The sequence below is a fragment of the Schistosoma haematobium genome, chromosome ZW, assembly GCF_000699445.3.
Source record: "Schistosoma haematobium chromosome ZW, whole genome shotgun sequence".
NCBI classification, from domain to species: Eukaryota; Metazoa; Platyhelminthes; class Trematoda; order Strigeidida; family Schistosomatidae; genus Schistosoma; species Schistosoma haematobium.
In genome coordinates, this window is record NC_067195.1 from 23,936,280 (window position 1) to 23,962,865 (window position 26,586).

General features: G+C 31.2%; 2 protein-coding genes across 5 annotated transcripts in view; one reads left to right on the plus strand and one right to left on the minus strand.

Moving 5' to 3' along the window:
* The window catches only part of MS3_00003071 (uncharacterized protein), a gene marked incomplete at its 5' end in the record, with an annotated part of 31,070 nt that extends 18,546 nt beyond the window's left edge, over window positions 1-12,524 (plus strand). The window contains 2 exons of one of the 2 annotated variants that reach the window (XM_012942102.3): window positions 6,918-7,713; window positions 12,490-12,524. Of the gene's footprint in view, window positions 1-6,917; window positions 8,333-12,489 lie in introns of those variants that run through there. The other variant, XM_051210754.1, reaches the window with a different exon arrangement.
* The window catches only part of ASNSD1_1 (Asparagine synthetase domain-containing protein 1), a gene marked incomplete at its 3' end in the record, with an annotated part of 93,209 nt that overhangs the window by 59,785 nt on the left and 6,838 nt on the right, over window positions 1-26,586 (minus strand). For 2 of the 3 annotated variants that reach the window (XM_051210752.1, XM_035731949.2), the window contains 4 exons: window positions 25,000-25,120; window positions 13,342-13,376; window positions 4,354-4,501; window positions 1,264-1,331 (listed from right to left, as the gene is read on the minus strand). In XM_051210752.1, coding sequence (XP_051070771.1) covers window positions 1,264-1,331; window positions 4,354-4,501; window positions 13,342-13,376; window positions 25,000-25,120 — 372 coding nt within the window. Of the gene's footprint in view, window positions 1-1,263; window positions 1,332-4,353; window positions 4,502-13,341; window positions 13,377-24,559; window positions 25,121-26,586 lie in introns of those variants that run through there. The other variant, XM_051210753.1, reaches the window with a different exon arrangement.

Consider the following 26,586-nt stretch of genomic DNA (forward strand, 5'->3'; position numbering starts at 1 on the left):
GTCAGCTAAAGCATAGGACAAGGCATATATATGTATACGTCCATACCTCATTAGCACGACAAGATTAACACTAAATTCATAGAAGTAGTTGCTTCAATGGTAGTAATATATAAAAAAGATTGTATATAAGAATATACAGGAAAAAACATTTACACCGAAAGTTCACAGCTCACCAGTGAATTTTCGGTGTAAAAATTTAAACAAAATGTAGTTGGGTTGCATTTTTCAACGTGTGGACTTTTTAAAATGATGCTAAAACGTTGACAAGACGTATAGTGTCAGTTGAATGTTGAGATCCTCCGTTTTTTTAATCTCTTTTTTTAGAACTTGTTCAGAGATTCGCACATGCACTCTCCTTTCTGTTCTTTTAATGTATTTTCACTCTGATACGCAGTCATGTATTAGCGATATAATATCCTGAGAGGAAATTCCAGGAGTTCTGTTGAGAGTTCAGACATGTCACGTGCAAGGCAGTCACCCACAAAAAACAATTGGAAATGATTGCGCAATGTCGTGAAATGATTGAGGTTGGACATTAACACCGTTGGATGCCACTTAGTGTTCTGAAGGTTAGGTGTTCGCGTGAGAAGCGGAATGTTTTGGATTCAAGTCCTGTGTGCGGGGTTGTGGTTGAGTACTGATGACGTGGACCATGCTGGGACGAAACGGTCGTCCAGTACTTCTAAGTTTTCAATTATAATATTCTATCGATCGGTTCATTATTTCGATGAAACCCAACAACCTCTACAACTATTGACCTACAACGGCTTTTAATTGTTTAATGAAGTAGTTAGTGAATACATAGTGAAATCAATAGTTGATGGACAAGAAATTTTTAGTAACTTAGTTGTTTCATTGAACTTATTATCTCTAAACATGGTGTGTAACAACTCTATCACCACTAAACACCTACTATTCCACATTATACTACACATTTTACAAGTACTTCCTCAAAGTAATTTTTTATTTGAATAGAAATAAAAATACATTAAAATTAATCATTACAGTGGGCGATAAATGGGTTATTTTTGTTGGGATTTTAAAGATCCTAGATGAATTCAAATTGATAGCAACACTTTAGTTATCTCTAAGATCCCCATTATTATGGAAATCGGTTATATAATTATTCCACACGTTTTAAATTATCATTTGATTGGTTATATTGCTTTAATAATACCATTTCAATAAATAAGTAACCCCATCGAATCAAGCACATTTTATGCAGTGCATAAAGTTTTAAAGGAAAAAAATAAGGCATCTTACTTATATGTTGTTAGATGACGAGCATAACCAGCTAATTGTTCATCTATACCAGAACCGAGGAACAGAAACTAAAAAACAAGCAAAGGAAAACACTTCAGAATTATTTCGATGAATGATTAAAGTGATCATCATAAGGACCTAAAATCAATCGAAGTGTAAAGAAAATTAATTAACAACGAGATTCTCACAAAACCACGTCAATACAGTGGGTTCGTGAGCCTCGGAAAGTGGATTTTTGATTCAAATAAGCCTGTGAGTTTTACCGATTGAGGCTTCACCAACCTCAAGTGGATGGAACATAGCAACAAACCTGCAACACATAAATTAACGTGGTGAAATTAATTCAATTAAGTTGAGATAGTGATGTAGTGAACAGAACACGGGTGGGGACAACCGAATGTATTTGACACAAAATTAGAGAGCATCTCAATAAAATCTGAGAACTATATATTAAATCGTTAATTTGCGAAATGTCCACCAATTGTCTCAAAATGCCTCAGACTTCATTGTTCATTCATTTTCATACAAATTGCATTCTATTCCCGCTCTTGCTTTCTTGATCTTCCCTCATCTTCTGCTGCCAGACATTACATTCCTGACTCGCATAATATACTACTTATATCAATATAAGTAGCACGCACCACAGTGGTTCTTAAAAAGTTTATGCTAATGCTTCAATTGAAGTCTCGGATTTCATGTGTCAAGTTAAAAAGAAAATATTACGAATTTCAATTGTTCTCACAAAATACATTTAAAAAATAACACCTGTAAAATAATTGAATAGTTTTTGGAAGAAAAACATCCATAATTTAATACAATCAATTTTTAATTCTTCAATTTATTTTCTGACGTCTCAGAGACAAGCACAACAACACTAAGATGAACTCAGAATGGTCACATTCAAACAAGACATGCTTCAAACGGCTAAGTCGATATATGTGACAGAATTAAACACAGCGTGTGCACTAAATTCTATTCAGACTAGCCAACACAAAGCTAATTAACTGTAACTCCGTTCACCATGTTACCAAAAGATCGCAAAATAATTTTAGATTGAAATAATTTAGATTAAATCGATTTTGACTAAAAGAAAAAGTGGTGTGGCCACAAAAAATTTATAATTTTTAATAGAAAAGTAAACTTGAAATTCAGACTTTACAAAAACGGAAAACTATCGGGATATAAACGAAACTGAGTCGAAAAATTCATTGTTACAATACTATGATATAATTTAAGGATATATGTTTTTAAGAAAATTAAATAATAAACTTTAATTTCATATAATTTATGTTATATAATGAATAGGCTTTTTTATGATATAGATGTTCATACACAGTAGTGTAATATACGGATGATGTAGATCAGATCTACAGTTAAGAGAAAAGTAACTCTGGGAATACAGGAACATTGATTAATAAAATGTTAAAATTTATTGTAGTTACGATAGAAATGAATCCAAGTCATTTGCAATTTAGATTATTTGATTGACGTTTCTTAATTATGAACCAGTCGGAAATTTCTGGTACAGGATAAAATGTTACTGAACAAAAATGAAAACTACTATACAACAGATTCTTTGAACTAGCAAGATGAATGACAAAGATATAAAATAATATTGTGATATGGTAAACAGATAAATGTGGTTTTACCACGATAAGATGATCACTGTAAACAATGTTAGACTAAAAATTTCCACTTACTTCTTCGTTCTCAGATAATCTGACAATGATAACAGTTGATTGGTAACAATAGTTATAAATTTAACTGAAGAACTCCCTCGCAAACCTGCCTACTTTGTATCGAGTGCGGCATCACTAACCCATTGGGTATACAATTGAAACAATTTCATTTTTTGTGACAACTGAATTTCACGCAACGACATGGACATTATTTTAAACATTTTGACCATAGTACAATATAATTGCAGGAAAATATGTGAGAACCTTTATTTTAGTTTACACACAATTTGCTCTTATATGATATGCCAAGTAAAAAAGACAAGATATAAACCAAAAATATAATGCAAAAGAAACCTAAATAATCACTCTTAACACCGCTTTTATCGACTCCATATTAAAGACAGTAAATATTGCACAATACTACTTTGTCATAGATAATAGGTCAACTTGTAACCAATATACTGTAGTTATCATTAGCAAGAAAGATTTAGGAAACAACTAACAAAAGATTGTAGAAATATTCATTGAAATCATAACCAAAGTTAAAATCAGATAGTGATGAAGAAAATAAGAAATTGAAAAATCTGTACAAATCTTAGCATCTTTTCACTAAATATTTTAGATAAGCTAAAATTTGCTGCCAAAATCCTAGGGCTCCAACTAACCCATCTTTACAAGACATATATGTATGACAGAATTGTTTACAAGTGTAAAAGTAGTACATGTAAATGAGATAAAAAATACTATCGAGCGAATGATAACTGTTTTGATTTATAATTAACCATTAAAACATTTATTTACGGTAAGGCTGTGAATTTTTGTGAGTCAACAGGACATAGGAACTTTCTTAAGGTAATAATAACAAACAAATAAATAAAAGCAATAAAATAGTGGTTTTGCGATATAAAGTTATAAATAACCAAGCAAACCACAGAAGAGGGGGAATATGTTTCGTTCTAGTTTGCGTTTACGAAGTAATAGAGATAAATGATTTCAAAAACCGCAGATCACTTGGACAGGAAGCTCAACTACACATGAGGTTTCAGTGCTGGGTTCCAGAGCAGAAATTACTATTATCCTTTTAAAAGTCAATGTTCAGTATAAAAACCCTAGACCTAACACGTCATCGTAAATCGGATGTCTCAGCTACAACTGTATGTAAACAGATTGATTGAGTTTAGCTATGAAGGTGAGAAAGACGTAAACGATTATTCCAGAAAAAAACTCAAACGAAACCGAAATGACTAATTAGCCACGCAAACTTTAGGTTCATTTGATTTAAAAAGAAGTTTTAATCGACTCAATAAAATTATCCTTAAATATCAATATAGTTAGTTAAATTATTTAGATAGGAAGAAACTGTAGTACTGAAACATTATTAACGTTTTTATCTTCGAAAAAATAAACACACCTTTGCTGACGAAGTGCATTTCTCTTCGAATTCACTTGAACTGTGTAAAACACCTTTTCCACGGGCTGCAAACCAAAGAGCTAAACCTAGACTATCATCTAAAACAGTTGTATGTTCTGGAAGCAGTAATGGCCATACATGTTTAACTCTAAATTAAATGGGAGAAAGAATGTATTAAAGAAAATTAAATCATCCGTTAAAATAATATGAAGATATTAGTAGAACAGCTGTTCAGTAAGTATTGTTTCTGAAATTCAAGCACTAGACCCTAAACATTTGAATGATGCTTCACTTACTCTGTGTTATAAAAAAAACTGAAAATGCTAGCACTTCTTCACATTCGATATAATGATAATACTGTCAGATAGATCAAGATATTAAAAAAATAATATATGTAAAGAAAAATATAGCACAACACAACACAATAGTAGAAGGAAATGAAATACAACAACGAAAAATTCAGATGTTAACACTTTTATATCTAAAAATCATTTTAAGTTCCATGCCTTTTCGCTTAAAATAAAATAGATGCTGGAAATAAAATTGGATAGTTTTCACTATAAAAAGTAGATACACCACGAAGGAATTGGAAAGAGAATTAGAAGAAAACAAATACGATAACAACGTTTCAAGGAAAAAAAAATGTGCATACAGTTGAGAAATAAACATGAAATTTTATTCGAGTTTGTAACAGAATAACATTAACACAACGTCGATTAATCAATTCATGTCATCTGGGGTTATGTATAAAGGACAGTTTGTTTAAATATACTATTACCTTACTAACCTATCTCTGCATGTATAGTGAAAGATATCACAAGATGAACAAGAAGAGTAGTAAAAATTGGTGTAAAACTGAAAATAAGGTGTAACACTGGTTTAATGTAAGGAAATATCATACTATAGTGAGTAGTAAACGAAATTTATGGAATTAAAAGGAATATAACTATTCACCTTCAAAAATATGAACTCCAACAGCTCTTCTGACTAAAAGATAAAATGAGTTTGAATCAACCAACTAGTGTGTAAGATGCCAATAGAACTGAATCACTTTTCCCCACCTCCTTGAGTGAAGTTTATGATTTGATCGTCCACACAAGAATAGAACAGGTTTGTTGAGTATTCTGAAAGTTATGCAGAGGATCCTGAGCAGTATCTCTCAAATCACATGTAGGATTTCTATTCTATGTTCATTGAAAAAACTCAACCATTATAGTGAAATGAAGCAAACTTCGAAAGTTAAAACTTCTGGTGAACAGGCTAGGAGATTCACCTAAACTAACTACAAATGTTAAGAAAATTCAATCTATCCAGCTTTACAACCTAAAATGGAAATCAAGTTAATGACACACTATGAAACTAATTCATATTTTACTATGCAGTTTAAATACTATATTTTAAAATAAAATTGTTTTTCACTTAAAACATACACTTTTGGAAATTGAAAATAATACGTAAAAATGTGGTCATGTTTCTTCATATAAAATACATAAATGTTCAATTTATTCAAAGCCATTGTAATAGTTGATTAAGCAAAATATACTACTTAATTTCATCAACTAATTTTACTACTAAGACATGACTATATCTCTCAATTTTAAAACAAAGACGTTGTTGAAGAATTGAGTAGAACCACATTCAATACTTAATATCATGTATTTGAATAATTTAAAATAGAAATTATACATTTTGATCGAAACCAAAAAATAAGGTTTCCTGAAATAGCTAATTTATCAATTAATAAATAAATTTCACTGAAACTGTCAATTATCTAAATTATTTTCAAAAGAAAAGCAAATTTAGAAATGAAAAACATAAACATCTCAGCAATAAATTTATTGAATGCAATTACTGATGGTTAAGAAAATTCAGTAAAACCAAATGAACACAATAATGTAGAGAGAAATATAATAAATTATAATTAACTAAGTCAGAATAAGAGAGAATATCAAATTAAAAATAAATAATTTGCCAAAATTAACAATAGAATAAACAAACACACAAATAATAGCAAACTTATCTAGATTGTTCGGATTCACTTGCATAGTGAATGACTAAAGGCATGATCAATTCATCTATTCTAGTTTTCTTTTTTATGTAAAATGATAAATTTACTAATTAAGTTTGGCGAGAAAAAGAAGTAAACAGGTCTTTATTCTAATATATATATATATATATATATATATATATATATATATATATATATATATATATATATATACGTAAAGTTGAATATTATTTTCAACCATAGAGTTGAACACAAAGAAATTAAAAGGGATAGTCGCATTCAATTTGTTTATTTCCTGTTTTTCTTTATTGTTTTCACTTGAATAATTGATATTTGAATGACAGATTCCCTATGCGAAAATAAAACTGATACGACTTGAAGTAAATACCATTGAAGAAATACATGGGAAAAGTTCATCCAGTCCCCTTCGTGTGTTCGATTGCATAGCACTGAATGAATCAATATTATTTATCATAATGAACTAAAATTATTTTCGAATATCTTCCTACATTTCTGAATAATTGTATCAATCGTTATTTTTTCTTTTTTGAAACAGATAAGATTGACAACTAGCAGATACGTGGATGAAATATGAAACAGGGAAGTTAACTGAGAATCATATATATTTTTCGTTGTATAAATATAAGTTTTTCACAGGATACTAGTGTTGTTAATGAAAGCCATACATTTAGCTTAAAAGAATTCTCACATAGATTGAAGTTGATTTACATCATGCATTGATATAAACTGAGGAACCACTGAATTTTTCTGAAATATCCACCCACGACATAGTCAGGGACCGATAAAAGGACCTTCATGCATTCAAAAGATGGAAATCCCGCTAAATAGGGATATGAACTATTGAATATTAACTAAGTTATTTAGCAATTAAGCGCTTCCCTTTGTCCTGAAAATTATAGATCCGATCTACTGCGAAGTATTGGATGTCTAATTGAAAGCCGTTGTCCGGTGCTCCCTGGTTCTTAATGGTTCCTCAGCTAACGTTGATCCGTGAAGAAAATCACATACACACAAATGTTGACCCTCAATAAACTTCACAGTTGACTTATCTCTTATCTTCATTATTCGCGAATAGATGATGCAGCTCTATGCAAAACTATTTTTATCATTTGTTTGCAGAAATATCCGTAAAATATTCATAAGACTACATATTTGGATGGTAAAGAAACAGATCACCAACTTTAACAACAAATATATTGAATTAAAACAAGAAAGGTTTATGTACAGACAAATAAAGAAGTGTCGCAACATAGACAATCTTTAACTCAAAATAAAATAAACATGGGACAGTTTGTTAACCAACTCAAAATTATAAATTATTACTGAATAAGGTCAGTACGTTTTTAAAAGGTTCTTTGGTAAACGATTTATGATTCTCAGTTAAAATAAAATCCAGTATATCTTGTCATTGTAGTAAAAGTGTTATTACAGCTATCTAATCGAAATATACTATGCAGTAATCTTAAGATTCCAATCAACTGATATTCTAATGAAACTAACCTCACATAACATGATTACGGATTATTCCTCAAAACTGACTTAATCTTTCAGCATCATACATTACCAATGTAACGTTAAGAATTGTATAAAACCTACCTAGTCAAATTTAAACCATTAATGTTTAGTAGTAAATAATTGAATGTTTTTTTTAATTACTTTGATATTATCTACAAAATCTGTTAGGTTAACACCTCAATGCAAAACGACAAGTGAATAAGGTCAATAATGATATATAAGCATAAATAACACATATACTCTGTATTTTCTATGTGATTTACAATGAACAATTAAACAAGAGGAAAAAATTATTATTTCAGCTAGAAAGAAAACTTCCAAGACAGTATGAAATCAGTTAGAGAAGAATAAAAAATCGAATAGCGATGGGAGTATTTGTTTATTTCCAGTTTGAGAATACACAGTAATGTACATTCACAACTACTGAAAGAGATCGGAAACATCTGTGTTGAAAGTAAATAGTTTATATTTTTACAAGTCTGCCTCATGTTAATTGGATCATCAGTTGATATATATAAATGAAAACAGTCTTTAAAATCACCAAAGTGTCGTTAAATAATTATGTAGAAATCTCATTTTAATTTTTTTTAAGCGACTGAAATAAAACGAACACAACTATACAACTTTCCACTTAAGTAAATAAAACAAGGATTAGTATACAAAAAGTTCTAAATCCTATTGTTAATATAGGAAATTTAGTGATACTATTCAGATTCTACGACTGAATTAAGCGGGGAAAAGTTCGAAGTTGAGGCCCATTGACCTAGGTTTGATTCCTTCAATAAAAGAAACGACTGGGCTATTTAGTTTTTTACAAGAATCTGTAGATATTGAGCATCAAATAACAGTCATTAAAAGGAACGAATTAACGGAACCTTTGTGTTCATTTGCTTAGATCAATAAACAATAACAATCATGAAAATTAAACGTATCAACAATAAGACAAAATTATGAAATTCATAAAGAATGTGAACTATTTTAATTTCAGTAATGAATCAATTCAGATTTTATGATAAGAAAAAAAGGAGTGAGAAGTTGATTGAGTCAGTCACTCAGCTACAACGTAGAACCAGGCACATATATTCATCGGTACAAGTTGCCATACCTCATTAGCACAACAAGATGAATAGCGAATTTATAAAGTAGTTACTTCAATGGTAGTAATATATAAAAGAAAGATTGCATATAAGGATATAGTACAGGGAGAAAGGATTAGTTGGTAGAAAGAAAGATATAAAGCAATCTTAACCTCATAGTGTAAGGGAAGACAGAGAGTGCATACACCTACGCCATTGTGACCGATTCTAAACAATGTCACCCAGAGTCTCCAATCATTGGTTACGATAGTCACGCGGACCTCAACCAAGTAGTCTGCATCTACCAACATGGTTAAGACTAGAAGTTAGTGACTTCAAGCACTGATGTCAAGTTTTGGTTTGACCGTCCCTAACTTTCTTCCAACCATCCCCAACACTAGTCAACATTACGCGTGGTGGTAATCGGTGTTCAGGCATACGTAACACGTGGCCCAACCATCTCAGTCTATGAAGATTCACAACCTCATCAACTGATTTATCATCATTTCCTAATACCCTGCGTCTAACCTCAGCAGACTCCAGCAATATTTCTAAGGCATCTGTGGTCAAATACTAGTAGCTTACGAGTGTCTTCTACTCTTAATGGCCATGTTTCGCTGCCGTAAATTAAAACAGAACGGACTGCCGCGCAGTATACTCGTCCCTTAGTTGATAGACGGATATCTCGCCTTCGCCACAGGTGACGTAAGTTAGCAAAATCCAAGCGAGCTTTTCGAATCCGTGCTGAGATTTCGTCAGACACCAACCCATTAGGGCTGATCAGGCTTCCAAGATAAGTGAAGTTGTCAACTCCCTATCTTTAGTTCAGGTGTTGACGCAGACCAATCCTGAAGCAACAACTTGCATTTAGAGGGAGAGAAGCGCATTCCAAACATTCTGGCATTGTTGCTCAGTCCTACCAAAAGACTCTGCATTTTATCAGCGTCTTCACCAAACAGGACTATGTCATCTGCGTATTCTAGGTCGATAAGTGGACCTCCTGGAAGGAGGTCAATACCCGAGAATTCAGTAGACGAGAATGTTATTTCCATCAGTAGGTCTATGATGAAGTTAAATAAAAATGGAGAAAGTGGACAGCCTTGACGGACACTTGTTGAGGTTGCAAAAGCAGATGACAGTTCTTCATATGCTCTGACTCGACTATTGGTGTTCGAGTAAAGAGCCTTCACAAGGTTTATGTAAATTAAATGCGAACAGTTTGAAACAGATGAGAATTTTCTTAAGAAAATACTGCTGAAGAAAAAAAACCATATTGATAATATAATGCAACGAAAAAAAGCACAAATAATGAGGCATAATTAAGTTACATAATTATATTTTATCACAGGAAATAAATGCGTATTACTGATCCTTTTCCTAACGCTTGACTGACTGAGTAATACTCAAATAGTATTAGACTATGTATTATCAGAATGAAATGAAATATAGGGGTGGATATTCAATGAATTAAACTTGCTTAACATCTAATATTCAGCCACAGACAATTTATACATCTATCTGCTCAAACTTCTAGGACGTATTTAGAAAAATGAATTTATAACCATAAATTTTCCCGTTTTACACTTATTTCAATTAACTAATTAGATCTGTCAGCTGCTTGTGCCTACGCATTTCCATGAAATGTTCACTTTATCGCGAATTTAACGACTGAGAAGTATCATCATAGCTTTCTGAATATTTTTATTCTCTTCCATCCTTCATAGAAAAGAATAGCAAACACTAAATAACTCATAAATTAAGCATATTAGTTGTTACAAGACTGATTGTAAACATTTATGGATATATGGATATATATATATATATATATATATATATATATATATATATTGAATATCCGTTTACTGCGTAAAAGGAGGAATTTTTTACACATTTTGAAGTAAGAATTTTTTACTCATATCAAATATATCGTAATAAATAAAGAGAATATTAGTATTACTATTATCAAAATTACAGAGCTTGTTAATAAAATCTAACAATCATAAAGTAAATGCTTAATTTGCAAAATGTCCATCAATTGTCTCAAAATGACTCAGACTTCATTGTTCTTGCATTTTCATACAAATTGCAGACTGTTTCCATTCTTTACTGTTCGATCCTCTTGTCTCTCTACTGCCAGACATTCTGTTCACGACTAACATCATATTCTACTTATGTCAATATAAGTATCACACACCACAATATTAGTATTATTTAGTAAAGACAGATGAAACCAATTCAAGTAATAATTATTCTTACTACACATTATGAAAAACTGACATCTCTGAGTATCATATAGAAAGTAGAGATGATAATGTTAAGTCAGATAACTTAGGTAGTTTTATATCAACTGTGTCTTATGCTAGAATACAAGTAATAAGAATTTAAAAAATGAAAGCCCAAAGATTACATTATTGTCAGTCGTTTCGCAAAATTAGATGAGAAACATGGTTCAACACTTCACGTTACTCAAGAGCATATTTACACCATAATTATATACTATAGACAGCATCATTCAATAAAAACGACCATTCAAAGCATCCGAAATTTTTATTAAATTCCAGATTTCCCCTGTTCCCGATCTAATTATGATAGCATTGTATCAGTTAAACAAAAGAGCAAATGAATTCTCAGTATCGAATAGAGTCGACGAACAATGAATATTTAACAATATAAATGAATAAATTTATGATTTAAAATAAAAAATTAGTTAATATTTAAGATTTCACTCAAAGATAGTAGTAACGCAAATAATAATAACAGTGTAGGAACTATTCAGTAAAACTTTTGCAAATAAAATTACAATAGTGATGATCTATAAAATCAGATTTGATACCCAGCAAAACAATGAGACAAAATGGAATATGATAAAATGTGACAGAAATACACTGTAAACAATAATAATAATAATAATAATAATAATAATAATAATAATAATAATACTGTATCTGTAAACAAATTCAATTCTCATCTGGGTAATATACTGATTATATTACAAGAGTATGAAGAATAAGTTATGCACACTATCCACACCTAGATTACAGCTTTAAAGTTAGGGAGAAAAAGGGAAAACAATAATAGAATCAGACTATAATAAAAAGGTTATGTTTATCAAATAACTGCCAGTCAAAGGAACTATTAACAGGTTTACAATAAAAGTTACATATAAGTAACAATATATATAAAAGCTCCATGTAGCATATATATCATACAATATTAAGAAATTGTTTAGCAGAAACGTCAGATAAATGTAAGCTTTTATGAAAAAATATTTATTTAAGACTTAAGTATCAGAGTCGATAAAGTTAAGGTAAATTTACGGAGTAAAGACACACTAAAGGGAGAATTTAAAAAAGAAGTAGAAATTAATATGCACAACTCGATATAGCTTTTGTTTCTGTGACCGTTTTACTGTAGAAGAAACATCAAATAAATTGCTAGAATATAGCTATCGTCCACCTAACAATGAAATCATTAACCAAGAATAAATGTATTGGGTTTTCATCTATTTCTTTTCAGGTGAGGGTTAGTAATAATACCCGGCCACATAAACTGAAGTTCGGAATTCCCAAAATTGATTTGTGCAAAAATAGGATTAAACGAAAAGCAAGCCTACTCTATGCGAAAATTATCAAACGCAGAAAATAATCAAATTTCCAACATATATCCAGCACAAAATGTGCTGATCACAACACTGGCGCGTTTTACGGGCAAATATAGAAAATAGTTTGACTAATGTGAGGAACGAGGGTATTCGTTATATGCCTCATATTATTGGTCTTGAGATTTAACGTGTATTTTATAACAAAGCAATACATAATCGAGGAGTTCTGAAAACCTTGATGATTCGACCACCTCGAAAATCTCCAGAACGATACAAAACAGCTGTTTGGTGTTTGCTAACCTGAACTTGTTATACTTCTGACGGAATACCTGACAGTTTATCAAACCGTAAATAAATAGTACAGCGATCAGCTGCTATTATTTGGTAGTGAGGAGCAAATGTTAATCATAGATGTTCGATCGCAGGTATATTCTGAAGTCCTTCTATTCTGTGATGAGACCATCAAGTAGCAATAGATACATAACTGATTAAATAAATGAGCCATATATGAATAGAAACATGAATATAAACTACAAATCAGCAGTTTCATCATTTTCTCGTCATGTACCAAATTAAAACGTACTACGAGCTTTATTAGCTCAACAACAAAAAGAAACTTAAAATGATAATAACGATAATAATAACAGTAAAAATGTATGGACAATAAGATTATGTAGCAGAAAGGAAACAATTTTTAAAAAGGCTACATCAAATATCACTAGTGACACTAATGGTTACAATAGTAAAAATAATGTTGATGAACTAACCTGGCCTCTGAAATCTCACTGACATTTACATTAATCTAAAAATAGAAGAACAAAATAACAATGAGATAACCTAAAATAAATATTAAAAATAACTGGTCAGATTAAATTACCTACTACCTATACAATCGAAACGTTTCATCAGTAATAAATAATACAATTGAGTAACCATATACAGGTTAGTGTGCTTAGCTGTGAGGCGCACTATTTTTATAAGATCTAATGATACTATCCCCTAAATCTAATTCAGGTAGATGAATAAGGTTCTAAACATAAGACCTAAGTAATTTACTAACCATTACCAATTAACTGGGATTCAACTATGGCTTCAGAACTTAAGTGCTATTAACAAAACTGATTACAGTGTACTTCAAGTAAAAACAGATACCGCAAAAAATATGTAGTGGAATTTAGATTATGTACATTGTAAAGAATGATCAAGTGAAAATGCCAGCTCAAAATAATCTTCAGACATTCAGAACATGAATGTAAGATACTAACACAAATCCTCCGATGATTCTTAAAAAAACGAAAACTAAACGAGGATAAGTATTGTTACGGGAGAATAACTAACAATGAAAAACAACTGTTGAATGATGTAACGTCAACTTGTCTCAACGGTGTCATTATCAACACTGAGATTCCCATAAACAGTATCAGAAAAACACAGTGATAATAAAAGATGAAAGTTATACACCCAAAAAACAAAAAACTCTTACAATACTATATAATAATTAGCTGAAAGACGGAAAATCTGCCACAGCGAACTGTTTCACCTCCAACAGTTGAAATAATTCAGAGAGAAAAAAAGAATTTTAATAAGTAACTCATGTAGCTACTAATCAAATAACAATCTACAAATATTTGTAGCATGTCGGCAGTTTATTCAAGAACCAAAGATATTCAGCACATTATTCGTCTAACAATATATTAGCGTAGACAGACTACAAACATTAGCTCATTAGTAGTCTATTTTTAAATGATACTTTGTAACAAACTGACTATGAAAAATAAAATAAAATATAACATTTTTCTAAGTAGATTAATCCAAGTCCATTCACATCATGAATAAAACTTATAAATCAGTATGAAATGCACGAAGACAAATAGTGTATGATATAGTGAAGAAAGTGAAAAGAAAAATAACTGCAGAGACATTTACAGAAAATGAGATTAAATTATACAATATGAAATCTTGGAAAGTAAAAACAAGCCATTAATGTATTATGATTATTATTTGTTATCACAAAAATAAGTAAATTCTGAAAATTGGACATCCTCTACCATGTATTATTCAGATCAAAAATTATATCTTTGTAAGTAGATTATAAAATATGAAAAAGAGTAGATCTAGTAAAGAATATCTCTCCTAAATTATGATAATGATGATGATAACACTTTATTCACTAGAAAACTGTATCATTTTGAAATTATCTTTGAAATATATACAATATTTGAAAATAAACACAATCCATTAAACAATATCTAGGTTTTTTATCTCTAGTAAACAAACATGTATTCCATTATTTAGTTAAGTGAATTTTAGATATTTGTTCAATGTGAATAATGTATTTAGAATTAATTTATCCCAGTTGAGCAATTATTGAATATCAAGGAACACTGAACATTTGTTTGAAATCATTTTGAGAAGTAATGTAAATGCGAATCCACGACCGGTTAAGGATAGGTTTATTAGTAAGTGAAAAATTCAACATTTTCAAGTGCAGCTACTTTTTATCTAATCACTAAACAAGAGTCTAAAGATGTTCGTAAGAATCATGTTGGGTTTTCAATTAATTAAATGTTACTAAATAGGGAACAACAAAAATTTTAATAAATGAATGGTACTATGGTTTATGAATACATTACAATTCTATTTAAAACTGAACAGATAGATGTAAAGGTCAAATTCTACCACAGACTAAATGTGGAAGAAAATAAAACTCATAAGAACTTCATTAAATTATATCTCTGGGACACATTCAATAAGAGAAAACTAATTATACTCCTTGACTGACAAAAATCGGTTAACTACAGTGGATTGAAAAAAACACCATAAATTCGGCAATGAATTCTTAAAAAACACATAAACGTAAAAGGATGATAAAGCAACTTTTCTAATAACGTACAATATACATTTGGACAAAGCAATGAAACAAAATCAGTTTTGATTCTAAAAGAATTATCAATAGCAAAATAAAAATTATTTTAAGATATCTTTCGACATACACTTGTCTAGGGAATGTAAAATCATAATGATAACAGGTAAAAAAAGAAAGTAAAAATGCAATATGCACTTTCAGATACGATTTACCAACTCAGATTAAAAATAGCTCAAGTTCAAGAAAGGATAAACTGTGAACTGAGTCTATTGGCAATGAAACTTTCAATCAGATTATAAACAAAATAATGTATTTGTAATATCCCAATGAGTAGAAAAATTAGATTTCGTGACTCAGTGTGAACCACTTCTTCAGAGAATAAATAACCAATCGAAATAGGACAAACAAAAAGAACAAAAGCATGTAATTAACATCTTACAATTTAATAATTTTCCTATGAAGATTATTAGAAGTGTATTAAAACGAGACGTTTCACTGGTAAATAATAACTTGAATGAAATAACATGGATAGGTATGTTAAAACTGTAATACCTATCCATGTTATTTTATTCAAGTTATTATTCACCAGTGAAACGTCTCGTTTTAATACACTTCTAATAATCTTCATAGGAAAATTATTAAATTGTAAGATGTTAATTACATGCTTTTGTTCTTTTTGTTTGTCCTATTTCGATTGGTTATTTATTCTCTGAAGAAGTGGTTCACACTGAGTCACGAAATCTAATTTTTCTACTCATTGGGATATTACAAATATATTATTTTATTTGTAACAATCTACCCAATGCTGAATTTACTCAAAATTATAAGTCAAACCTTGGTAATGAAACCTTTTGACGAGATTATTCATCAGCTTCATTGAAACTTCAATTGATGATTATTGTATCACTGAAAGCTAAGCAGAGTAATAAACAAAATTCAATTCAGCACATATTTAATCTAAATATTAAATCTATCAAAATGGAATTTATTTATGATATCAGTATCAATCAATAACTAGGATTTAAAGGTGTATCTGCTAACAACAGAATAATGTGTTATTACAATCAAATCAAACCATGATCTGTTACGGATAGTATTAAAACCCAATTTATTGATTCAAAAACTGAAACAGTAACTAAAGAATTAGGAAACCGTTATTTTGACAATTTAATATATAATTTTAAAAACTTCACTGATTGAAATCATGAGTCAATTGGAACTAAACCACCATGGATCGTGGATGCGCACTGCTGAGGTGTCCCATACTAGGACGAAACGGCCGTCCAGTGCTTCCAGGTTTTCCATGGTGGTCTAGCTTCAATTGACTCATGATTTCAATCAGCGAAATTTCTAAAATCTCCACAAAAACCCTTCTGATATAATTTTAAGCCGAGTTTTGTATAATATGAATAATAAGAGAAAATATTCATAATTTCCAATATATAAGTGGTAAATTACCAGTTAATTAGAATAGATAAATTAATATAATAAAAAAACGATAAATAAATAAACAACCACACAAGTCGAACATATAAGAAAAGAACATCAACGAAAGCCATTAACAGAATAATAGCAACAATGACAACAATCATAGGGACGAAAACACGATTGAATAACGAAAACTTAATTAAATACACTAAATATCCTTCTGTGATATCAAAAGGCAATAATAACACTATGAACATTGTGTTTTTCCCTTAGTTGTTTGTATACTTCTTCATTTGTTACGTAAATAAGTATAAACAACAATCATTAAAAAGAAAACAAAGTAGAAAAAACAGCGAAAAATATTTATGCCGAACATAAGAATAAATTACAAACTAAGCAAAGATCATTTATAGGGTCTAATAAACTGGCAAGAGATCATAAGTAGTCAGTAGCTTGTAAGTTGTTATAACATGAAAGTGTGATATTAATTGACAATGATTGTACAACCCTTGAACGTCCAAAAATTAACAAACATTCAACACATCCTTCAAACTCAAAACGAAATTAAAACTAATGAATAATGTTTTTACACAAATGTGATTAACCAACAATCTAGTTTCACAAATCATACAACAAAAGTAAACTATTCTGGAAATCGAAATCCACAGTTGTTGACAGACTAATCACTGAATAGATTTAAATGAATTAAGAAAAATTTTAATTACATAAAAAAGAAACCTTAAGTTTTTCAATTCCAAAATGTAATGCAGTGATGTACATTATGAAGAAATTCTGAGTCCAATTCCTAGGAATAACGTTAGGGATTTATTCAAACAAAGGAAGAAAAAAATGGATTATATGAGTTAGAACCAACTAATTCTAAGAGATAATACACAAGAAAAATATGTGCTCATATGAGCAGAGATAAACTACGACAGATTAAACGAACTAAGAGGTAAATGATCTGTAGAATTTTGCAGACTGTTTCTACATGCTGCTTAGTACAGTCTTAACAGCTCAACATTAACACTGATTTTATTTGATAGACAATTTCGGTAAAGCAGCGAATGATAGGAAATATCATGAAAAGAATAAATGAGTTATTTATCATCCAATCGCTCAATAATTTAATTTGAAATGAATTAAGTAACAATAGATGATTTGTATTAGTGAATGCCTCTAAGTAAACTGTTATACGTCCATCGAACCGAATCTTATTGATGACTAGCATGCTAACACTTTGTCTTTTTATCGTGATCACTGATATACAATACGACAAATTTCATAAAAACAAATTGCACTGAATGCGAATTTCTCCTCATATCGGCTAGTCAAAGAATAACTGGGTTCAAACACTTTACCGATCGAATATATCTAGAAAGATTCGCTTTACATAGCTAACTGAAAGAGCAAAAGGATGAACATACTAGTGGAGCAATTTCATTTCTTTATGAATGCGTATGGATATAAATAATAACATGTTCATGCAGTTATACTCAACGTAGGACCTGAGATATGAACACATTGGTGTAAATTATCAAACTTTATTAGCACAGCGAGATGAAATTGTCAGGACGAAAACCCTACAGTAGTAAAGATACTAGTAGTATTAATAACAAAGGAAAAAATGGGTGTCAAAGATACTCTTTTTAATAGGAAATACAGATTAATGGGATAAAAAATACAAAGTGATTCAAGAAATTAGTTTAAATAAAGACAAAGAGTGAATGCACCTGCTCCATTTAGGATAATTTTGAGTCATATCACTCGGTCTTTAACCACTGATTATGATAATCACAAAAACCCCAAACAAGTAGTCTTCATTTACCTATATCTCTCAGTTCAACAATTAATGTCTAAATGGAATGATGTTGTCTTGGTTTGACCTCCCCATGTGCACATCCGAATAACTCCCATTCAGAGTAATAGACTAATATAAGCAACGTTTAAGGATGGATAAAGATGAAACCTAGTAATTCAGAACAAGTTTGAGTACTCAGCTACGAGCCAGACATTCTATTGTAAGGGTTATGGATATTAAATGACTTTAAAAGACGAAGTAGGTTTGCCAACTATTGAACCCACAACTACACAGACAAAATCAATTTTAGGGCACATTGATAGGAGTCAGGTTTACGTGTATGTTGTGTCTGATAACCGTAATTTTCTTCAGTAAAAGTACACCAGTGATAGACATTAGTAAATTACCCTGGTTGGTGTTGATAACATGAACCGCAAGTTTCGTATAACATAACTTAATTTGAATAAAACAGACGGGAAAATAGCTAACTATAAGTGAAAACATATTCAAATTAACAATTACCTGAAATTGGAACCTGAAGCCTATGAAATCTTTCGAAATTCAATTATCTTACGCTTTTCAAAAATAAAAACAATTAAATGGAAATTCGACTCTATTTACATCATTTTTTTCTTATTCAGTATGATTATACATTAATTCTATCCAAACAGATGGAAAGATATTTTTGCTGAAAGTCATCTAATAACTAATAGCCCGAAACCTGTGGCTTTATACATCATGGGTAGCGGTGGAATTTGTGAAACATAGTGACTTTGGAGCGAATCTCATATCGTCAAACTACATGACAAAACTTAGTAATGATGGCTTTTATTTGAAACGTGCACAAAGATGAAATATTTAGTCTGGAAATGAGGCAAAATTTGAGTTTATGAAACAGTTCTTAATTTCATTGACGAGTGATTGATATAAGATACCCGTAGCCTATAATCACTTATGTTTTACACAGGATTTATTCATGTTTACTATCAAGATTTGGAATATGCATGTGTTATTTTGATACAGAACAATGTTTACTGGTCATTCGTATTATCTGTTGGTCTAGTGTCAATAATTTGGTTTCGTGAATAATTATCAGTATTATGGAACGACCAGCAATCTACTCATTAATTTCATAGCATATTGTTTACAAAATTAATAATGGTAAAGATTTAGCAATAATAATAATATCAACTTGATTCACTCTGGACGAAAAGCAGTTAATAATAGATTCTAGGTTGTAATGTGGTAATATCCTTAATTGAAACTCATCAATCCATCCATGCACGAAACAATAACTATATCATATTTCAAATTAGCGTTGTAGCATAAAACAAACAGAATGTCTTAAAAATAGTATAATACACACAAAAACCCATTTTGCATATTAATTATCAGTATTCTGTATGATATAAACTCACTCACACACACGCATTTATATGGTATGCTTATCGCTAACCCAATCAATCAATGCACTTCAGTAGTTCGACACAATAATGTGAGTTGTAAGTTGCCGATGGGACAACTCGACTTATCGATTCAAGGGAGGTGGTAGTGACTTTTAACTAATGATTTTATGGACGACAATCGAGTGAGCAAAAAATGACTAAAAGTATCTACAAAAAGAGAATGACTTTAAAATATTTTCGAAATGACAGAATATATATTGAAACAGTTTTACAAATAGTTGGAGTGCGAACTATAAATGAAAAACCAACGAATGTTACCTGTCTTAATTTGTAATTACACAAACGAAGTCTACTAATAAACACAGGAATATTACAAAGATAATAAGTCTTTGGAAGGGGAAGTAAGAAAACTAACTTATAAAAGTATACAGTATGCTATTACATATAGATAAAAATGCCGGAATTATGGTCTTAGAGATGATGAAAAAGGGTCTTTTCATGTACAGAACGAATTAGAAGCTACTTATCAAGGTGAAACAGTTTAATTTCTGTAAAAATTTATCCGAATCCAAAAGAACTGGTTTAAGATACAATGAATTGGTCAAATTGTTCTTATATGATTAAATTAATAGGCAGATTTATATTAAGTACTAATTAATTCAACTAAAACATTTGCTGATTGGTACAATATTATGCGAAAATCAAAACCCTTTATGTCTGTCGAATACTAAGCTTTCACTCACATTCATATGAATACTAAATTACAATTTAGGTGGGTCCGTCATAAGCAACATAGAACCTGGAACGTTTGTGGATTAGTTAAATTTGCTACGCCATATGAGCATAATAAGATGAAATCGTCAATACAAATCCCAGAATAGTAGATGTAACAATATCAATGGTAGTAAAAAAACTTGAGAACAGTAAACAAAGATTCAATAAGAAAGAAAAGGTATGTAGAACAAAAAGTGTAAGTTAATTTTAGAACCCAAGGCCTAAGAGGAGATAATGAATGAATGTATCTGCGTCATTATTTCTGAGCTGACAAAAGTCAACTAATTTTTAGTCAGACACAAACCCTCCAGGGCTGATGGGACTTCCATAATGAGTGAAAAATTCAGTGCATTCAACTGACTCACTCCCTATTATTAGTCCAAACACTGAAACGGATTAGTTCAGAAGCAACATTTACATTTGAACGGGGGCGCGACCCAAGCATGCTTGCATTATTGTTCAAAGCAATCGGAAGATTCTACATTCTGTTAGCTTTTTCACCAAAACCGAACAACGTCACCAGATTATTCTAAGTCAGTAAGTGAAACTTCTGGAATGAGTTCAACCCATGAAAAGGTAGGTGAAAGAAGAGTGGTTTTTAGGAAGATAATGAAATTAAACAAAAAGACAGAGAGTGAGCAATCTTGACAAATACAACTTGAAGATGATAATTTAGATGACAGTTCACCATAAGTTCTGATTTGACCAATAGTGTTAGATTAGAGGAGCTTCACAATTTTCGAATAGTGTTTTGGTACACAGCTACTGCCATACAACATGTTGAAAAACTAAGACGAATGTTGCCTAAAGGTTGAGAAATACTATTATGGTTGGACGTCAGTAGGTATGTCTGAGTCCCGAAAACTGACAAATGGTGAATATTTCGACAGTACATGCACTTTTGCGTCTGAAGCCGTCCTAATTTTCTAAGGTTTGTTGTTTAAGAGTCCTAGTTGTGCATCAGGTGATTATTAGTGTTAGTACTTTGGACATTGTATCAAACTCTTTTTGGTTATCACAAGAGTGTTTCCGTTCTTTTCATAAACTGAGATGACTAAGCATCAAAAGTAATATGCGCCACATGTAAATTGGGATACGAACCGGGCGTTCAAACCAAAGATAGTTTGCTTAGGTGGCAACTAGCCAGCCTTTGACCTAAATTTCTAATCCACTAAGTGGTGCATGAACGTTAATAAACGGTGTCCCATGGCAGCTGACGACCATAAATAGGTTCATATCCCACTTATCCTCTCGAAATCCTAGAGTCTATGCATATCATTATTTTGGAATCAAAGATGTATAATTTTCCTAGGTGGGGTTCTCGTACCCACCAAACCATTCCAAGCACTGAACGTTGGCTTTTCGTTCTCTCAATTTCATAAACAACATGCCACTGAATGAAGGCAAAGAGTATAATTTTTTGGTAGAGGCTATGAACCCATGGCCATATGAGAGCATTTCAAGAGGGAAAGCATACTCTCCACACTCTCGAAAGTATCAGGGCATTTTGCGGCAAGTTATAAAAAGAACAGTGAGCAAAACAACTCAGAGAGTCAGGTAAAACCTGCTCCTTATCATGCGTATCAAGTGATAAAGAATTGAAAATCAAATCCATATCCAGTGAGAAAATAAGATCTGAACAAATAAACACCCATAAACTAACAAATAGTTCTATTTACACAGAAAACAGGAAAATCATTCATCAACAAGTCATAAAGACTGTTTAACACAGAGGAAACTACCGTGCAACATTTACATCTAAAGTTGGACAATTAATCACGTATACCACAAGATCAAACCAAAATATTTTTAGAAACTTTGTCATAACGTCAAAATTATAATCCAGCTTTTGCACCAGTTAGTGTTTTTTTTTGTCTTCTTAAAAATGATTATTTTGATGGGATACTGGTAGTATATAATGCTGGCGAAATATCAGTAATAAGAAAATTAATTCATTAGTGAAAACATTAAAACAATTTCGTATGTATGGAGTGGGGTTGTTATAGCCCAAAGCCGCCAATCAGAAGCATAGAATTATCGATCGGACCAAGGACGCGTAAAAGACGCGCGAGCAGCCTTGAGTCCTGATTGGTCCTGCCTTTCGCCTAGCCCAGCCAGTTAAGTCCAGAACACCAGTCTCAGCCTCTACAATATGAATCCTTATATTCCAAACATACTGAGTTTATATACCAATCAAACAGACCACAACGTAGCATAAAATAGAAAATAACATTTGTACAAAATTTGGCCAAATGTGGCTCTGAATGTGGGAGGCAGTGTCTAACAGACAGGGCATAATTCAAGAATGGTAAAACGTATAATAATGGTTCATAGGTCAAAATAAAGTTTATAATAAGAGGAATATGAATATGAATAGTCTAGTTATTTAACAATTATACGATAAAAATATACGTTTGGGATTGGTCCATAAAAGGATCCCGAAGTTACCATTCATTATGTTTATCGGGACCTAACAGGGATCAGTCAGTCAGTTACAACGTAGAACCAGGCACATATATTCATCGGTCCAAGTTGCCATACATCATTAGCACAACAAGATGAACACCAAATTCATAAAGTAGTTACTTCAATGGTAGTCATATATATAAGAGGTTGCATATAAGTATATAGTCTTTAAACATTCATTCATCATGCTCTCTAAAGCGTTCAAACCAAAGTGTAATATCAACGTATAACATTTTAAATCAGTTGTCTAAAAAGTATGAGAGTTGAAAGATATTTTATTTGTTGTTCATGAGATATCAGGAACCAGTGGTAAAAGAATTCATGCCAAAACATTTAAATTCGATAAGCACAACATAAATGGACTAATTTTTAACTTTGTTATTATCATATTACGAAAAGGCTTTCTTATATTACTTTTAATTTGCTATACCTCATTTAGTTGCATGTTAAAGCTCGAAAGTAAATACTACTGAACCAAATTTCCAGTTCTTGCCATTATTATTAATCGAAAAGCAGATAAAACTATTGTAACACGTTATCACACGTATATCGATTCTTATATATACCAGATTATGATTATTATATAATGAAAACATGAATTTCATACAATGTGAACATGAAATGTAACAACAACAATATTACAAAAGAGTGAAAAAAAATGTAGGTGCGTATAAATGATCAGAAAGAGTGAAATAATCACAATTGAAGAGAAAAAACAATTAAGAAACTTATTACGTCTCAGTTATATATATTTATTCAAGTAGTATAGGAAGAAACACTCAGAGATGATTTCAATTATGAACCACATTTAATGTTTGTACACTAGAGAATCTTGTCGTCTCTAATTCGGTATAGTTTTAAATAAAATTCAACATACGGAATGACGTTTAATGTTTAACTTTGTACAGGTAATATCAAGAGAGGAGAACAGGGTAAACAGTGACAACTGTTAAATTGTATACACTAAATACATTTTTTTAACTGATCAATTAACTATGCACAGCAATATTACTTACATGCTATGCTGAATGTTGAGTGATCTTTATTGATGGAAACAAATAAAAACCCAGTAAATACTTTAAAAATAGTTATCAGTCTCTAACTTTTGAATTAGTAAGAACTTTTAGAGTTAAAATAATTGCTCACGATATGTAAAAATAAAATAAAAATTATTTGATCAAGGCCTCAACATCCGAAGAATCATATTTTCCTTCAATAATGGTCTATAATAACAACTTATAAACGGGAGTTCTCGATATCCAAATATTATTTATACATAAAAGGATGTCATAAGATATAAAATTGACCTATAGGCTATAAAACAGAAGCATCTTCAGTAAGGCGTGAACATTCAATCAAAAACGAATTGTCCACTCTTTTCGAGAATCCGTAAGTCAGATAAGACTACTGTAGATTAAAATGTAGATAGCAGTGAACAGATAAGGAAGATTTCCACTATAAACAGGAGCGGATGGATCCTAAATTCAAAATAGAAGAATCCACAAACGCGATACGAAGGTCGTCCCAACTGCCTGTCAGCCGTGGTTCTTGTACGAAAGACAGAAATAACTAAAAATACTCGAGCTACTTACCAATAGCGAGTAGTATAAGATAAAAACGAAAATTACAGACAAGAAGATGACGTCTCACAATCAATTGGCCAAACATGGTTACACAGACTTACTTTTATCAAATTCCATTTACGTCGGGCAGATAATTTGCACAACTCTTCATAACTTTTCAGGGCAGTTTGTCTGTCAGGGGCCTCCTCGGCGGAAATTAGACAGTCTTTGTCCAAGCAATCACTGATGATAAAGAAAGGTGAAAAAATGAGACTGAAGTGGAAGCTAAAAGCTTTACAACGTACGTATATGAAAACTACTTATTAGTTGAGGAAACAAATTGGACCACAAAACTACATCATCCGAATAGTAACTGCAAACCACGAAGTTCTGTTGAACTGCTGTTTTCAAAGGAAAGACATTTTTCTACTTTGCTTTTCAAAAATTCACTCTGAATTCTTATATGAAACCACTTAAATATCGGTTATTAAAACGAAAATGATTATCCACAGTGTTTATTTAGGCGCTGGAAGCCTTCCTTCCTAGATAAATGAAGAATAGTTATTTCAGAATCTTAAGAAAACGAATGATGTGTCCCAAATATTAGACCTATAGGAACTAGCTTATTTGACAATGTTTTAAATAACTCAAATGCTAAATATTTGTTACAAAAAGGTGAAACACATTTTATCATGTGTTATACCCATTGATTTATTCTGAACACAGAAGACAGCTTAGTACAGTTAGGCTTAGAGGAATCCGTCAAATGGAACGAAATGATATACTGATAACAAGAACAAAAATATCACACTGAACAAAGTCAATGCGAAGTACAACTAAGATACATTAAATTCCGCACAGATTTGTATACTATCGTACCTAGTTCTTAGTAGACTTTTAAGTTTGTAAGTACTTACAAGAATATACCTTCAATGATCCTGTCTTGATTTGGTATAGGAACTTTCGTTCCATACTACATTGTATGGACTGAACTAATTAAAAAACCCATTAATGTCAGTTGTTTATAATGCCAACAAGTGAAACTCGTTTCGTGACAGTCTGTTGATCTGGTAGTAGTTAAATGATAATAAGAAAAATAATGAAAAATTTTGAAGGATGAAATTCAAACAGGAATGCAGTTAAGATATGTTTTATTTATTTGGTACATCATCTTCTTACTTAAGAAAAACCTAACAAAAACTGGGAGAGGATCTTCATTGTCTTTTATTTTAAGCTATGTATGATAACATATTAAACAACTAGGTTATATATCTAGGACCCCATTAATGGAGTTACGACTAGCCAACCGTTGTTAACCCAACACAGTTACTGTCTGTTTCACAGCACCATATTCTAAACTGACCACCCTCACTCTTTCCAGTCAATTCCAGAAACGACTGGTGATGTGTGGTATAAAAGCCACAGTAACGATATGTGTAAAATTTGACCAAGTTACTGAATCCCTTTCTTCTAGATCATGATACTTTCTAGATCGCCAACGATTGCCTAAACACACGTTATCATCCCATTACAATCACGAACCACACAACTGCCCAGATAAACAAACATCTGGGCTATTAGCGAAGATTCATCAATAAAAGCAAATGATAGAACAGAAGCCTCCTGGTCTAGCAGACATTCATCACACTTCGATGGTGAAAAGTCGTTATAATATATGGATCACCAAATGACTAGTTTCGATTTGGCCA